At 52.4% G+C, this 17,076-nt stretch overlaps 1 protein-coding gene across 8 annotated transcripts in view; it reads left to right on the top strand.

Annotated features, from left to right (window-relative positions):
- The window catches only part of RGS9 (regulator of G protein signaling 9), a 31,809-nt gene that overhangs the window by 13,112 nt on the left and 1,621 nt on the right, over window positions 1-17,076 (top strand). Inside the window, exons 1-10 of one of the 8 annotated variants that reach the window (XM_066200232.1) lie at window positions 3,283-3,311; window positions 5,193-5,222; window positions 5,841-5,902; window positions 8,002-8,115; window positions 9,000-9,115; window positions 9,699-9,786; window positions 10,278-10,416; window positions 11,036-11,121; window positions 12,415-12,582; window positions 16,055-16,416. In XM_066200232.1, coding sequence (XP_066056329.1) covers window positions 5,202-5,222; window positions 5,841-5,902; window positions 8,002-8,115; window positions 9,000-9,115; window positions 9,699-9,786; window positions 10,278-10,416; window positions 11,036-11,121; window positions 12,415-12,582; window positions 16,055-16,416 — 1,156 coding nt within the window. In that variant the 5' untranslated portion in view covers window positions 3,283-3,311; window positions 5,193-5,201. Of the gene's footprint in view, window positions 1-3,282; window positions 3,312-3,406; window positions 3,649-5,192; window positions 5,223-5,840; window positions 5,903-8,001; window positions 8,116-8,999; window positions 9,116-9,698; window positions 9,787-10,277; window positions 10,417-10,658; window positions 11,122-12,414; window positions 16,417-17,076 lie in introns of those variants that run through there. The other 7 variants (XM_066200231.1, XM_066200227.1, XM_066200226.1 and 4 more) reach the window with 7 other exon arrangements.

Genomic DNA, 17,076 nt, shown 5'->3' with positions numbered 1-17,076 from the left:
TAAAGAAACAGAATCAATGAACTGAGACATGAGGGCTGTAACTGGGTGAGCTGGTTCAGGGTCTGGAATCACACGCATCCAGTCAGTGGATGAAGAGCTGGAGCTGCTGTTCCCTTTCTCCATCAGCCCTCTGAGAGGATCCTGTCTTTGTTCCCTTAGCAGCATTCATTTGGAAGCAAAGGCAAAGCATCTCTCAGCAATTCAATGCAAATGTTCCTGCCATCACACTCACGGTATTCCCACAACTTCCCATTTTTGTAACAGCCTTTAAACAACTCAGCAGCCAGAGGCAGGATAATTGCTTTGGCCAGCTGTGTTCTGTTGCTATAGAGACTGAAAAGGAGCAAAGTGTAGGGTTGGGGTATATTTTTTTTTTTCTTACTGTAAGTAGCAGCTGCTGAAAGCCTTTTTTTTTTTTCTTTTTTTTTTTTTTTTTTCTTTTTTTAAGAGTAAAGAAGTAGTGGAAAGGGAAAGGGATAGAAAGAGGAGTAAGCCAACTTCTCGCCCACAGTTTTACAGTTGACATGGAAGGGATTTTAGGTTTGCAAATGGTCTGGAGGAGAGCTGTAGCCATCTGCCAGCAGCCTGGTAGCACAGGGGAAGGCAGCTGAGGGAGGTCTGCCCAGTTCCACCCTGGCCATAAGAGACATGGGCAGTTCCCCCCATCAGGGGAGGCTCCAAGGAGGGCAGAAGCCAAAGGACATCAGCTTTGGGGTGATTTCCCTCCTCTTCTCCTTCAGGCTGGTCTCTGAGCTGTGCCTCCTCTCTGGAGGCTGAGCTGAAGAGGGAAGGTTCTCCTTGTTCCTCCTTTTGCTTTTGGAAGAGTGACTGAGAATACATGAGACAGCCAAGAGCCCTCATGGAGCCACCTTTGGACTGGCAGCTTTATTTTTGTCCTCTGCAGGTGCTCTCACCACCACCTGTGGCTCAGCAGCCTTTGGTGAGCAGAAGGAATGGGCCAAGCCCTTATTTGTGTCCCTGTTCCTGCTCAGTCCACCTTCACTTCGTTGCATGAATAATTTTTTTTTTTTGTCATGGCAGTTGAGAAAGGAAAAAAAAAAAATTAATTTCCGATTTCTTTGAAGCTGACCTTAGCATGAACATCTCTCCTCCTCTTGCTCGGACCCTTTGGTGGGCTGCTCCCTCCCTTAGGGATAGAGTCCTCTGGTATAAACAGGTGCTCAAACTCCCTTGAAGGGGACTTTTGTTACTGATCCATGGCCATCCCTCGTGGTTATAATGAGTTAGGGGTTGTGGATGGGCAGGAGGAGTCAGGCAGAAGTTGAACAGCTAATTAAGGGATGCTTTAGCCTTTGGTTTCCTGGATTTCAGGCTCACATCAAGCCTCACTGCTTGAGAATGATCACTGAGGTACCTGCACAGCCTCTGCCTCCTGGAACCAGAGTCTTTCTGGAAGGTGTTTTAGCTCCCCCAAAAATCCCTGTGCTGGATTCGGAGGCTGCTGAGTGAAATGCTCTGGTTTGTTGTACACAGCAAATCAGCCGCAGATTAATGAGTCCTTGCTGGCCTTTAATTTCATAAGTCCCTGTCAGTTTGCCTGATGAAGTTCTGCTGCATCATCATGAGTTTGGAAAGCACAGGGTCAGGGGCAGATGAACAAGACAGGGAAAAAATGGCCATCTGAACAAAACTGGGTGCATGGGCTGCGGCAGATTTAATTTCCAGCCGCAGGGCTGGATGCACCAGCACAGTGGAGATGAGTGTTGAGATGATCTAATCCCAGAGTCAGGGTTTGCCTCTGCAGGCTCTCAGCTGGCTGAGTGTGGGGAAAGGCTGGCTCTGCACCGAGCAGGGCTGTTGGGGTGTGCAGAGGCAGCTGGGTGTGTGCTGGGGTGCCCTTTGCAGGGTTGGAAAGGCAGATCTTCCTTGCCCAGAGCTCTGCAGGGAGGCTGGGCTGGCTCTGTCCTGTGCTCGGTGGCCAATTTCCTGCACAGGATTCCCGGGATCAGCCTCAGCCAGCCAAGCTCTGTGCATGGAGCACTTGGGGCACAGTGGGATCTGCAGTGTTCTGGTGCCAGACAAGCTCTGCACAACTTTGTGCTTGTTCTTCACTCCCAGCTCCTTCCAGGCATCCACCCAAAGCTGTTTCCAGGTGTTTATGAGCTCTGTAAAACAGGGAACAGTGGCCAGGCAGGCAAAAACACCATGACCATCATCTCCCCAGTGTGCTCAGGAAGTCTCACACTGAGCAGAGCAGCAAACAGGTAGCTGGGAATTAGCAGATATCCTGGCTCTTGTAGGAGCTGGTGGCCTCAGGCACGTGGATCAGCTCCAGGGCTTTGGAGCAGGTCCTGGCTGGCTCCCAGCTGGGCTCTGCAGCCCCAGTGCCCGGGGAGCACAGAACTGGTGGCAGCGGGGTGTCACCGGGGCAGGCAGGGTGTCCCAGTGCCACGGGGTGTCTCAGGGGTGTCAGAGGATGTGGAACAGCTCGTGGCACTGGCTTGAGACAGACTGAGGCCTTTCACTAATTGGCATCTTGATTTGCAGCCCTCAGGGCTGGGGAGCTGAGCCGCAGTAATTGTGATAAGTCACTCGTTAAGGGCATTGCAAAATTAATCTCATTATGAGAAATGACTCCTTTGTTCCAAATATGATTTCCTTCCAAATGAGGCAGGGTGGGTGGGTGGGTGGTGCAGGGCACTTTGGCACTGTAGGGTGGGTGGTGGGGACAGCTGGCAGTGCTCAGTGGGACAAGGATGGTGCTCAGGGCCACTTGTAGCAGCAGTGAACTGGGAACTGGTTGTGGGGCCACTGTGGGAGAAAGGGAAATGAAATGATGAGCAGCTCTGGGGTGAAATAGCTGAGATTCCTCCCAGTTACTGCACATTTGAGAACTGGAAGGGGCTGAGCACAGCCAGCACCTGCAGCCTCGCAGGGGGTTCAGCAGTGGGCTCCCCTTGGATTTGGCTGCAGTTTATTTTGTGCCACTGCTCAGAGATGCTCAGCCCCATTTCTGGGGGAGCCTTGGCAAATCCCCTCCCCACCTGGAGCACTCCAGCAAAACCCTCCTTGTTTTCCCAGGAGCAGCTGCCTCCACACAGACTGTGGCAGGAGGGGATCCTTGGTGTGTGGGGGGCATGTAAAAAAATAAAATCTTCCCTTGTTTGCTGATTTTTCTTCACCCACATATAATTTTTCTGTTGTGATGGCATTTTAATTGATGCCTTTCTGTCTCTGTATAACATTTAACTCACTGTGTTCTCCTTTCCCACAGCTGTTTGTCACGTGTGTTTGTGGTGTGCTGCCAGCCTCTCAGACCCCTCTAGAAGATAACACCACTTTCCTGCCACGTGAGCTGCCTTCAAGTGCCGGCACCCATTTCTCCTTCCCCACTGCACCAGGCCTGTCTGAGGCCCTAGTTGAGAAAAAAAGTAGAAGAAAATAGGGTTTTAAAATGATTTTAACATGTTGAAATCAATACTCTAGCCACAAGTTCCATCAGATGGAACCCTTCAGCTGGCACTTGTAAACCTGGTTTGTATCTGGTTATCTGGTTTCTGTCTCAGATTCCCCAAGGAGACAGTGAACTCCTGTTGTGCAGGTGGCAGCTGGCCTGGAGCAGAACCACAGGTCTCTAAACAGGACACTTTGGGACAGCAAATACAATAAATTCCTCAGTGCAAGCAGGTGATTTTTTCCCCTTCCATTCCTGCAGTCTGTCTGAAACAATGACACTGTAGAAATGAGGGGAAGAAATGCTGTCTGTGTGGAAGGTGGCCTGGAATCAGGGATGCAGCTAGGAGCAGAGAAGGGTGAAAAGCTGTTTCTAAGTTCCTCCATCATTTATAAGGGTCCCAGGAGCTTATGATTCAGCAGAGGAGGTTGTACAGCCCTGTGAGCAATGATCCTGCTGTCTTAGAGCTTTTTCTCTCCCTTGATGTGTCAGTCCTTTCCCCCTGTCACACAGGGGGCCAGCACAGCATCACTGCTGGGGTTTGTGCCCTGTTTGTCCCTGCTGGGATGGTCTGTGCTGCCCACTCAGGGCTGGTTGTAGTATTCCCAGCAGGAAAAGCTTCCTCCCCTCACAATACCACTGTGAGGATTGTTTTTTGGTGCCCCACTGGCCAGGCTGGCTGTGGGTCAGGGTCAGGGCTGGCTCTGTGGTGGTGCTGTCGGGATTGGGCTCATCAGCTGCATGTCTGGCTCCTGCTGCTGGAATGGTGAGTGGGCCTCTCAGAACCAAGGGTCAGCAAAATGTGCGTGTTTTTCTGCCCTGTGGGGAAGAGTTTCTCCCTCCTGGGCAGGACTGGTGTCGATGGTTAAAGTGCAAAAGCAGCTCAGTGTCCTCACAATGGTCTCACAGAGCAGCCCTGGGAGAGCATCTTGCCTTGCCCAAAACGGGCAGTTTGGGGTGCAGGGTCTCTGGGGAGGTGAGGGGAGAGCAGAGCTGCCTGTGGCATTCAGCACCACAATCTTCATCCCTCACAAACTGCACTTCACCAAGGCACTCTGCAGACCCCCACCTGCCACAGGGTTCATTTGATAGAATAATTTTGGGATGCAGGGCTTGACTGAAGCGGGAGCTGAGGAACTGAAACACTGCCTGAGCCTTTAAAGGCTTGCTGGGAGCATCCCCGACTTAGCCTTGTCTTTCCTTCTCCAGTTTATTGCACACAAAGTAACTGTGCTTCAAAGGAAGCTGTGTGAATAAACACCCTGCAGTTAATTTCTTGCCTTCGATTGCCTGCTCATTTGTGGATGACATGTAACATAGTCTGAGTTATTCAAATCACAACGTAAACACCCTTTGCACAGCAGATACTGCTTCTGAGGCTTTTAATTGTGGTGTTTATATTTTGCAATGTGTTGGTTCCTGTCTCCTTTAGCTAATATTGAATGATCTAATCTGTGTCTCGTAAATGAATCTATTTTAGCTCCATTAGAATAACCCCTTAATTGAAGGCATGCAGGCAGCCTGTGATGGGAGAAGCAATGCTAAACAGTAAATACAGCTAATGGGACAATTTACCGTGTGGGGATGCTCTTAGCTTTGATGATACCCTGATTAGCTCAGCTGCTGTGTTTGATTTTAATTCTAATCAGAATTAATTGGAGAGCGCTGCACAACGGCAGCCCTGCAACGGTGTTTCAGTGTCTCAAAAAAACATTTTAAAAAGCAAGTGTAGGCACCCATCCCAGTTCAATGATTCTTTTTTTTTAATATTTTACAGAAAAATACTATGGAATTCTATAGGAGAGAGGTAAGTGGTGCTTCTCTCACTTCTCGGGGTTCATCCTGTATGAGCTGCTTACACCAGTGTGGCTCGAAGCCCTCTGTGCAGGGATGGGCTCTTTGAAAAGCAGAATCCCTTCCTCATGGAGCTTTTATCAATGTAATTTCAGGCCATTCCCTCCCACTGCAGGCAGCCAGCAGCTCTCCCAGTGACGGGAAGGCTCAGGCAAGGACAGACACCAGGGCTGAAATCCAATAGATCAAAATTAGTGCTGGGGAAATCACAGTGGCGCCAGCACAGAGACAGCCAAGAATCAATGATAATTGCATGCTAAATCATCCAGAGCATTGGTAGGTGCTGAGGATGGTAGCTATTATTCAATTTCTATATAACATGGGGAGTGCTTTTTAATTACTTGCACATTGCAAAGTGCACTTCTGATGTTTGCAGTGAGCTCAGTGAAAACAGACATTTTACTGAGACAATTCAGGGATTCTCTGGTACCTTGGACATCCAGTAATTAGGGAAGAAGCAGTCCCTGCTGTAATTAGCCCCACTACCTGGGAGAGAACCTCTTTGAGGTTTAGATAGGCCTTATCTTCAAACCTCCCTGCTCCTAACCATGGCCATGTCTGATCCCCTCAGATCATGTACTATCAGCAGGCCATCATGAAGACCAGAGTGAAATCTTCTGTCTCTCTTGGAGGGTAAGTCCTGATTTCCTTCTGTCCACACATTAATTAGTCTTCCGTGCTTATCTCCTAATGAGCTGATGAAGCTGTCTGCTCTGGCAGCTGGTGACTCAGCCAGGGAATCCATGTGGTGGCCCAGTGCTGTCTGGGCTGTCTGGGCCAGGAGGCACGAGGATGAGGAGGGATCAGAGTCCCAGGCAGGATGAAGAGGCTCTCTGGGAGCTTTGCTGCGGAGCAGCACCAGCCCCTGGGCTGAGAATCCCACTGAAATCAGGAGATGCTGACACTGCTCTGGGCCCAGCCCCGCAGCCAGGGGAGGATCCAGCAGTGTGTCTGTCCTTCAGGAGGGGCAACCAGCGGGACAGACTGACCCTCCTGTCGCTGCTCCCTGGGCTGGATTCACCCCCATGAGAGTCCCTGCCCCACGGTGATGCTCACCTCTGGATATGTAATACTGGTTATTCTGTCCTGCAAGGGAAACAGCCTCTCCATGAACATCCAAGCAATTAATTAGCAATTCCCCTTCCCAGTGGGAGTGTTTCTTGATCAGATTCTTGATGAAGCGCCCAGCCCTGGCATCAGGCATCGGTGTGTTTGCCACAGGCATTCCTGCCTGGAGCCTCCTGTGCTGACCAGGCACCTTGAGGTGCAGCCCAGAGCACCTGCCTGGTTTGCACTGTCATTGCCACCAGAGATTCCTATCACACCTGAGATAAGCAAGGTGCTCAGGCCAGTTCCCTGGAGAAGACAGTCTTGGATGAATGAAATGGGTGGAAGAGAGAATCTTCGGAGAGCCACAGCTTGCAGGGCAGCAGCAGCTCTGCTCATTTCGTCTGTCACTTAAAACTCTCCTGCCCCAATTCTCCAAACTCTGAGCTGGAGCTGGGGACACCTGGCTACTTCCCAGGAATTTTGTGGTGCGTAACTGTTTGGCAATGAGGCTTTTCTCTCATCAGTTCTGGTGAGATAATGCCCATCACCTAGATCAAAAATCTCAGGAACTTTGGAACTCCGTGTCAGCTGCAGGGCTGGGTCCAAATCAAATTCTTATTGAGGACATGAGCAGCAGCTGGGCAATGTGCACGCTTGAGAGCATTGCTGTGATTTAGGAGAAGCTGCAAAGCACTTCAACAGCTACCTGAGCTGACAGGTTTAGGTTTGCTTGATCAGAATATGGGCTGGAGTGCCTGATGCAGGTGCTGGATGCCTTGGCATTCCCAGTGGGAAGGTGGGATGGAGCAGCTGTGCCAGCCCTGTGGTTTGCTCTGTGCAGGAGCATTGTATAACTGCAGGATCTGGGCCAAGGTGCCTGTTAGCCACAGGCCCCTGGACACTGCACTCCCAGCTCTGAGCACATGAAAGCACTTTGGCCTGGAAGGAATTTCAAACGCAGAAACCAGAGGATTTTTTTTTTTTTCAAGAATGAAAAAGGGAGGCAGGAGCTAAAATACCAGGACATTAGTGAAATCAGTTGGAATTAGAAGTCTGGCCAAGTTAGAAGGTAGGAGAAGTGTTTGTCTGGTTCCTGCTGGGGGAGAGACAGTTCTGCTTTGTGCCAAGCCCTCAGAGCCACTCGCAGAGGAATGAGCCCTGTGGTAGGTGATGGAGGAAAGGAGAGGCTGGGGTGAGCCCTCAGCATTCCCTCACTTTCCCAGAGCTCCCTGAGTTGTCCCTGGGCTCATGGGAAGGCTGCAGAGAACCCACCTGAGTGAACACAACCCTTGTGTTTCCCTGACACTTTCCTCCTAGAACAGTGCAGGGTCAGGCCCAGACCAGCTGAGAACAGAATGAGAAAGGAATGGTCTGGGGGCTTAGTCCCACTTCCTTAAAATGAAGAGGCAAAAGGAGGTGATGGAAGGGGTTCTTGTATCTCCTTGAGTTTGAGCTGACAAATTCACTGCTTTGAAAGACAACCAGGAGACTTCTGTTGGGAAATGGAAAAGATTAACTGAGCTAATGAATCGATTTCTCTAGGAAGGCAGGGGCCATGTTCCTGATCCCTGTGCTGAGAGTCCTGCACCTCTGAGGATATCTGGAGCCTGTTATTTGGCTATAATGGGGCAGGCTGTAATTCTGGCTTCCAAATTCATATTTTGATTCTGGATTCGTTGCAGGATTGTGAAGTACTCTGAGCAGTTCCTCTCCAATGATCCCATCCTGTCTGGGTGTCTCCCCAGCAACCCTTGGATATCAGATGACCCTGAGTTTTGGGATCTCAATGCAAAGCTGTATGTATTTCTGTTGTTTTGCCAGCCTGTGGTTTGCAGTGACCTTTATACTGATAGAAATCAGGAAAGGGAACCACTGATTTTCGTTGTGGTATCTGATCTCTGCTCATCATCAGAGAAGCGCTCCCTTTCAAACTTACTTTGAAATTTGGAATACTCCATGCTGAACTTTCAGCACTGCCTTCTTCAAGGGGAGCCTTCCTGAACATCATAGAAATTCCTGAGCTGATGCTGGGAGTGTGCACTCAGGCCCTGCTGAGTGGGTCTGATCCTCCCCTTGGATGAGTGAAGCCCACGTTAACTAGCACAGGAATGGAATAGGACCAGTTCAGGGTTCAGCAGCTCCCCTGGGTCTTTGCTGCTTCCTAGGAGAGGCTTGGGGTTGGAGGCACACCCTGGTGGTCCAACCCTTCTCGGAGGCCTCCCTTGGTTTTCCCTTTGGATAGGATTTACTAATTACATGATGGCATCTCGGGGCTTGGAGCATCCAACATGTCAGTGGTTCTGAGTGCAGCAATCCTGTAATGGACTGATTGTATCCCATTAGACATCCCCAGGGGATGCCTGCACTGAATGCCTTTGAGAAGCAAAGCTCTGGGCAGCAACCAGTGCCTCCTCCAGGATGGGACTGAGTCAAACCTCAGGGCAAGGCTGGGCTGTCGCTGTGAGAGCTGCATAAATCCCAGTTAAATCCTCACCCCGCTGCGGCCCGACTTGTTTAATTACAACTTACTTTGTGGGTTGACTTCAGGAGCTCATTACACCACTCTGGAAAACAAGAGAATGCTGAGAAGTCCCTCGGCATTGCAGCAAAGGCCATTTTGGTTTTAATTAACCTGCTAATTGGAGAAAGCAGCGGTGCTGTTTGTCTTGTCCCGGCGCAGGGTGGAGGTGCCCACCAGGATGCGCGTGGAGCGATGGGCCTTCAACTTCAGCGAGCTGATCCGGGACCCCAAAGGCCGCCAGAACTTCCAGCTCTTCCTCAAGAAGGAGTTCAGCGGTGGGTGGGCCGTGTCTCTGTGCCTTTGTCCCCAGGCGGAGGTGACAGTGGCGCGGCGCTGCTGCGGGCTGTGCAGCCAGGGCAGGCGGTACCATCTAGTGGCACGGGGCACACGGTACAGCCCGGGATGTCCCCGCGGGGCATCGGCTGGGAGGGTTTCGGTTACTTTTTGGGAAGGAATTGTTCCCTGTCAGGGTGGGGAGGCCCTGGCACAGGGTGCCCATGGAAGCTGTGGCTGCCCCTGGATCCCTGGGAATGTCCAAGGTCAGGTCGGATGGAACTTGGAGCAGCCTGGGATAGTGGAAGGTGTCCCTGCCCACGGGACTTTCATGTCCTTTCCACCCCAAAACATTCCATGATTCTCTGGCTGCTCCCAGAGAAGCTGGCACTGGCTGAGCTCACGAGTTCTTAGAGATGTCAGTGGGCAGAGAACAGGGGAAAGCTGTTTTCCTCTTTCAGTCACTGAAGAATTGGAGAGACTGGTTTGGGGCCAACAAATGGTGCCAAACAAATCCAGGAGTTAATAAATGGGATTGTGTTTTCCTCAATCTCACTCTCTGCCGATTTTATCCTTGTCCTGCAGGAGAGAACCTGGGTTTTTGGGAAGCCTGTGAGGATCTCAAGTATGGAGACCAGTCCAAGGTCAAAGAAAAAGCAGAAGAAATCTACAAGTGAGTGTGAAAATTTTTCACTCTTAAACTCTTTGTGCATGAGTCCCATCACCTTTCACAGGTTCTCCTTCTCCAAATGATTTATTCCTAAGATTTTACGTGTAGGCTGTTATCAGACGTGGCTGTCTTTTGTCCCCACATAGGAAAGGAGCTTTTGGAGGTGAAAGTAGAAGGGGTTTTATATATGTGTATATATATATTTACTTTTCCTCTCTGACCTCTGTTACATTTCAGTCTTAGGATGTAATTTAAATATCGGTGTGGAATACCAAAGTTCTTGAGAGGCTTTTTGCTTCCAGTGAGCTAAAATTTGGCTCATATTATGTGCAAGAGGAAGTGAGTGCACGTCTCTGATGAAGAGGACATTGATTGCCCAAGATCAGGACAGCAAATTGCAGCAGGAAGCTGAAGGGACTTTTCCTTTCATGCATAGACAAGAATCTGTGAATTCTCCAGCTGCTAATGGTGCTGTTGATTCCTCCTCCTGGCAGGCTCTTCCTGGCTCCAGGAGCAAGGCGCTGGATTAACATCGATGGCAAAACAATGGGCATCACAGTCAAAGGCCTGGAGCACCCTCATCGTTATGTTCTAGATGCTGCTCAGACCCACATTTACATGCTGATGAAAAAGGTTTGTTATTTGTTGCCAGAGCCTGAGGGGGATTCCAGCCCTCCGGGCCTTTCAGTGCCTTTGTGTGCTATCAGCTGTCCCTTTCAAGGGGCCTTTGTTTGAAAAATCCCTCAAATTTGCTGAGTTAAGCAAGTGCTGCTTCAGGCATTTGTATTTTGCTACTCCTTCTTCCCTCTAAGGCAGCCTGTCCCCGAGGTGGTGGAGGTCGGGTGGCTGCTGCAAGCCCTGCTTTTCAATTCCAGCTTGGAATTCATGCTCTGAAAGCAGCAGAACTGGACTGATTTTCACCCGTTGATGAAAAGTTTGGCTCCTGCAATACAAGCTCCTCACCTTGCAGTGACTCTGAGACCCTACTGGCCCGGGCTAAGCTTCATTCCAATCTTTTGATCTGGGTCTTACCTGTGAAGCTTTATTGTGAGATGGAAAATCCTGGGAATTTTACAGCAAGATGAAAGGGTATTGGTTTAAATAGCTACATTTGCCTGAAAGATGCAAAGTCCCTTGGGCTGCTGGGGGAGATTATCCAGTTCCCAGCCTCCCTGGCTCCTGAGCAGCTGTATTTGGTGGTGATTTTAATAAGCAGCCCATAACTACCAGCTTTTCTTTTTTCTCCTAGTAGGACTCCTATGGCCGCTATTTAAAGTCTCCAATATACAAGGAAATGCTGGCCAAGGCTGTTGTGCCACAAGAGGGTGTCAAAAAAAGGCAAGTGAAACTGGCTGTAATTGTGGGGTTTGTTTTTCTTGTTGTAGCAAGGGTAGAAAAGGCCCCAAGTTGCAGCAAAATTACTATGATTTAGATGTTCTCTTAATTAAATAAAATTTTGCGCTGAGAAGATGCTTTGCTTGGAGACTGTTTATTCATGAGCCCTTTGGAAGTGGCTTGTGAACAGTCGGAGTGGAGCTGCTGATTGCTCAGCTGCCTTCTCTGGTGGGTCTGCTGAGAACGGCTGTGATTGTTGAATTAATTCATGGCTCCTTTCCTGGAAGGAGAAAGCACTGGTGTCCTGGGCATGGGAAAACTCCTGCCCATGAAACATTGGCACCCAGGGTTTGGGATAATCCATGGGATCTGCTCACCTCTGCCTGGACAAAGCCGCTCACCCCTGGTGTAAGGGAAGGTGACAGGCATGTGGGAAGAAGCAGCACTCTGTGAGTGACAGCTGGCACAAGGTGGATGGCCTTGGAAATGGCTTTTTCCCAGCAAGGTGAAGGTCATACAGCAGAGTCAGGCCATTTGAACTGCAGCTGCTCCTAAAGCTGAGCATGCGGTGCCAGTCTGGGTGGTGTTCCTTTCTCTGTTCCTCTTCCACTCATCAACCTAGCAGGCAAGAAAGAGGAACCGTGGACGTTCACGCTATTGTTTCGTCTAAAGCCTGCTTCAAGTCAGTGGAAACAGCCCTGCTGCTGACGGGGCCTGGGGTTGGGTCAGTTTTTCCCTGAGCCCCATCACGGGGTCACTGGCAGGTGCTGGATGATCCTGGTGATCCTGCCCCTCAGTGTTTGTCAGTGCTTGTTCTGGAACCCCCCCAAACCTCAGCATCCCGTTAACCTGGAGCTGGTACCTCACCCAGAGGTGGGCTAGCCCCTGTTCCCACTGCTGGGGAAGTGGCTTTGCTGAGGGTGTTCAGTGGAGTGTTTTTTGGCGGCATCACAGACACCAGAATCACCCGTACTGGTCCCTGCCTTGATCTTCCTGAGGGCACAAGAGAAAACTCCACGGGTGGGAGTTGTTTGGCTTCACACCGAGTATGAGTTATGTGCAAACACAACAAAGGAGTGATGTGGGTGGGCCCTGCAGTCCCTCAGGAGCAGGACTTCTACACTTTTAGCTCATGTGTGACGCCGAGTCACCCAGTGCTCTTTTAAAAGCATTTTGCGCTCCTTTGGCCATCTCTGTGTCCCAGCTTGTCCTGCTGGGTAACTTTGCTTCTCAGGAGGGGAGGTTTTGGTGCCCTTCTCCTCGCTAACCCCCCCTCCTTCCCTTCTCTCTGCCCAGCACGGGTCTGTTCGGCCGCCGCCACCTCCGCTCCAGCCCCAGCCCCATCATCCTGAGGCAGCAGGAGGAAGAGGCCAAAGCCAAAGAAGCCGCCAACACCGTGGACATCACGCAGGTCATGAGCAAGCTGGATCGCAGGAACCAGCTCCAGAAGGAAGCTCCTCCCAAGTAGGCTCTGAGCCCCGCAGGGAAAAGACAAGGCGAGGCTGGTGTTGAGCTTCGTCTCCCCTTCCTGAAGGTGTCAGTGCTGCTTTAGGTTTCCCAGGCCGGCTCTGCCCTCCGCCAGCTCCCCGCACGTTGTTGCCATGGCTTCTGGAGAGCAGATGTCGCTTCCCAGGCAGGGAGTGCCGGGCTGCTGCTGTGCGCGGCTCGGGGTGCTCGGAGATGCCTTGTGCTGCCCGCACATCCCCCCGGGAGGCTGCAGAGCCCGGCTGCCTGGCCCTGCTGCCCCGGGAGGGGCGGTGGCACAAGGCAGGGCAAAGCTGTGCCCCAGCTGCTGACGAGCCTTCCTTGGCACAGAGGGGGATGACCCCGCGGGGAGCAGGGCGAGGTGAGCCAGCCCCTGCTGGCCTCCACCCCCTCGGGGGGCTCTGCATCCTCCCAAGGGCTGCATCTGGCACCCCCTGAGAGCAGCACACCCCCCACTCCAAGAGTCCTGCACCCCCAGCCAGCACAACAGGGCCACAGGCAGAGAAACAGGAACTTCTCCTGCTTGTGGGAACAGGAGCACGAGCGTTTCTGCAGGTTTAGCTGACCCTCTGGATTTGAATGGCGCTCCCGCGTCCCCTGGCACGCTGGAGATGATCAGCAGGAAGCTCTGCTCTGCTCTCCCCGTGACTCCTGTGCTGGGAGCTGGGTGTGCAGGTGCAGAGAGCTGCACCTTGCCAGAGCCTGCACGATGCCAGAGAGGTTTTACCCAGTCCTTCCCACCTCTTGTCTTGTCTTTTTCCTGCTCTCCTATCTTCTCTTGTTAAAAATCCAGCAGGAGGTAGCTGCAGATGTCACTGGCTTGTAGCCCAGAGGCAAGGGAGAACAGGGTAGAGGTGTTAAGAGCTGATTTCAACTTTAACTAGTAGTTTCTTTTTCATTTGCTCTGTCTCTTTTGCTCTGTAGAATGAGGCAAGCTAAAATACTACATTAGTGCTAAAGAGCTCAGGGAGATTCCAGGCCTTGCTGGAAAAGCCCAGCCATGCCTGGACCAGGCCAATAAGTACCAGAAGTGTGAAAATTCCTGCAAAGTCCAGTAAAGGGAATTGAAAGGGCCGAAAAGCTTCCTTGTTTGTTGAAATTTTGGGGAAGCAGAGGAACTGGGTGGAAGCACTGAAGTCTGGGAAGCTGCCTTTCTCCAGTTCACATTGTTCACCCCTTTTTAACGCGGGTAGGGTTTTACAGAAAATGGGAGATCATTGAATCCCAGAATGGTTTGGATTGGAAAGGTCCTTAAAGCTCATCTCATCCCACCCCCTGCCATGGCCAGGGACACCTTCCACTATCCCAGGGTGCTCAGAGCCACATCCAGCCTGGCCTTGGACACTTCCAGGGGCAGGGCAGCTTTGGAGAAAGCTGGCAGGGAGTGGAAGCCCTTGGATAGCAGGGTGCATGCAGGTCCTTGGAGCTCTGGGCTCCTTGCAGGACAACTCCTGTGAGCAGGGGACAGTCATGATTTCACTGTGTCCCCAACAGCTCCAGCAGCAACTCTGGCCCTCCCCCTGTGTGACATTGGAGGCAGGATCAGGGCTGGACACTCTGCCTCTCCTCCACTTGTGACTGAGCCAGGAGATTGTCCTGCCCTTCCCTACCCCACTGGTGATAAACCTCCTTAGAGGGATTCAAACAGAGTTACCCCAGACATTCCCTCTGCTGTCTGTGCTGAGTCTCTGTTCTCACTCCTGCTGGAAACACAGGCACATTGTGCACTGCTGTGCAGGGGAGCAGGCTCAGGCTGCTGTTCTTTTAAATTCTACTTAAAACCCCAAGGCTTTGTTACATCAGGTGCTGAGCACCCTCAGCCTGCTTTGACATCAGAGCACTGGAAGACACTCCAGAACCTGGCAGGGTTGGCCCAAAGCTACTTGGCTGTGATGAACTCTACAGTCTCTGCAGAGTTTGTGTAACATGGAGCACTGAGCATGTTGGGATTGCCAGTATGTAGTAACATGTGGAAGATCAAGTCAGGGTATAAATAATAAATAACAAATCTGTGTGTTCCCGTCAGTCCCTCTGATTCTACTTCTATTTTGTCTGCTGCTTTGCTTGTTATGTTCTCTGTATCCATTCCTTTCTCTGATTTTTCATCATCTCTGCTTGGCATCACTGCTCCCCTGCCATGGGTTCGTGCTGCATGCTCAAGAGTCACTCTGCTTGTGGAATACCAGTTATTGCATTTGGAACACCAGTCAGTGCATGTGGAACACCAGTCAGTGCATGTGGAACACCAGTTACTGCCTGTGCGACAAACAGCCATCCTTCGCACACCGGCAGGAGCTGTCTTTGCCCTGCCACAGGCTGGTGGAGCTGTCACAGCCCAGCCTTCTGCTCCTCATTCTCTGCTGCTCAGTCCCCGAAGAGGAAAGTTGCCTGGTACAAGCTGAACTTCACTTCATGCCAGCCGAGAAATTGTTTGTTTCCATGTGTTGTTTCATTTTTTTGGCCATGGCTTCCATGCATTCGTCTGTCTAATAAAAATAAATGTAGAAAAGGGAAAAAGAACCAAGGTCATCCTTCTCTGTCATGTCTCAGTGTGTTCATCCTTCCCTGTGCCATCTCTACATGTGTGTGATCATGTCCTGTCTGTGCCTCTGCTCTCAGCTCCTCTCCGTGGAGCTGCATTTCATTTCTGCTGGGAGTAAGTCCTTGAGAAGTGGGAGGGGAGCTGGCATGCAGCATGTGCTGTCCTTGTCCTGACCAGTCTGTGCTTGGGCTTGTCCTGAGGGCTGACTGAGCTGTGCTGGAGCCTTCCCAGCCCCAGCCAGGGACACTGGGGGCTCCAGCAGGAGATGTCATTGGTACTGAGCCATCAGGGCCGGGGCTCGGGGTCTGTTCCCAGCCCAGCTGGTGCCGTGGGTGTGCCATGGTTGTGCTGTTCAAAACCAAGATCACATTCCCGGGATGACAGCCCCCTCCGTGCCTGGGGCTGATCGTTGTGAGGAATGAGACAAGCTGGTGTCTCCTCCAGCATCCCGGCGGGTGTGGGGCCGGATCTGTCAGCACCCGCCGGGGCTGTGGCAGCAGTGACCCCGCAGGCGAGCTGTGACACCTCAGTGCTCTGGCACGGGGCGGGCAGGGAAGGGGACAGAGCTGCAGGAGAGGGGACATGGCACAGGCTGGGCTGGGGTGGCTTCAGCCGCCTCCCAGCTGAGCCCTTCTCTCCTGGCAGCATGAAAGGTGGAGAGGGATTCTCCTCCTGAAGAAGCCTGGGGAGCCCTGGTGTTGGAAAAACTCAGCTCTACAGAGACGGGGCAGCTGAGAGGCGTTTTTAAAGATTTTATTCCATTATCAATCTCCTAGAAGGGCGAGACACTAGAGATGTAAAACTCAACGCCATTCTATCAGCCATTCTCTCTGCAGAGCTGGGTTTCTCCCAACAGCCCGGGCATCACCCCCGGGCCTGACCGAGCCTCTCTCCTTTTCCTCCCCACAGCCAGGCCACCTCGCCGCCTGCTCCCCTGGCCCTGCGGCCCCCGCTGGCCCCGGCGCCCCGGCACGGCCACCCGCCGTCCCCGCCGTGTCCCCCGGGCCCCCCGCCTGCCCCTCGCCCATCAGCCTGGCCCTGGACAGCACCGCGGGCACCCGGCCGGAGCCCCGGCCGTCCAGCCCCGGCCCCGGCAGCAGGAGATCCCGCCTGGCCGCCCGCTCCTGGGCCCGCTTCCTCAGGCGGGGCTGCTGGAGCTCGGCCGGGCTGGCCGCGCTGTCGCCGCGGGCCCGGGCCGTGGCCCACGGGAAGGTGCAGCCGCTGGGCGGGCGGGAGCGGCGGCGGCGGCCGGACACCGGCGCGGTCAGCAGGTGAGCAGCGCACGGACACCTGGACTCCCCCCCTGGTGAGGGCTCAGCTCCAGGACTGGCTCGGTTTGGGATTAGGTCCCGGAGAACCTGTCTGACAGTGCCGCACTTGCCCCAAACCCCAGGCTCTGGAAGTGTCTCTTCCCCGTCTCCGTTCCTGCAGTTTTCCGATGGGAACAGGCCAGGAGCCCGTGCTGGCAGTGCCTCTGCTATTCTCACACCACCTGTTCAGGGTGCAAAACCACAGGTTTTAATTTTAATCCCTGAATTTGGAAAACCTCAGTGTTCCTGAGCACTGACTCAGGTTTGGTTTAGTGATTTCAAGTCAGAGGAGAACCAGAAGTGACAGGGGAGGGGAAATCTTGAGAGAGAGTGGCTGAGTATTTGTCGTTCCTGGGCAGAGATAGGGAATTTTTGCCTGGAAAGGCTGCCCCTGCAGGAACCGAGCCCTGGCCATGCCCCTCAGCAGGAACAGCATGTCCCTGATCTCGTTTAACCCACCTCTGCTGCTGGCCGAGTGGATGAGTCCACATTATAAATTGCAAAGCACAAACCTGAGGGCTCCTGCTCTACCTGGCTCCGTGCTCCGGAGCTCTGTCACACGGCACTGCAGCTTCAAAGGGGTGGCAGCACACATTCCCTTCTTCCTCCCTCTCCGTGGAG

The sequence above is a fragment of the Chamaea fasciata genome, unplaced genomic scaffold (assembly GCF_029207755.1).
Source record: "Chamaea fasciata isolate MVZ Bird 193981 ecotype frontalis unplaced genomic scaffold, bChaFas1.0.hap1 SCAF_19, whole genome shotgun sequence".
Classification (NCBI taxonomy): domain Eukaryota; kingdom Metazoa; phylum Chordata; class Aves; order Passeriformes; family Sylviidae; genus Chamaea; species Chamaea fasciata.
The sequence above is the reverse complement of the archived record's forward strand: the minus strand, read 5'-3'. Positions and strand labels throughout refer to the sequence as shown.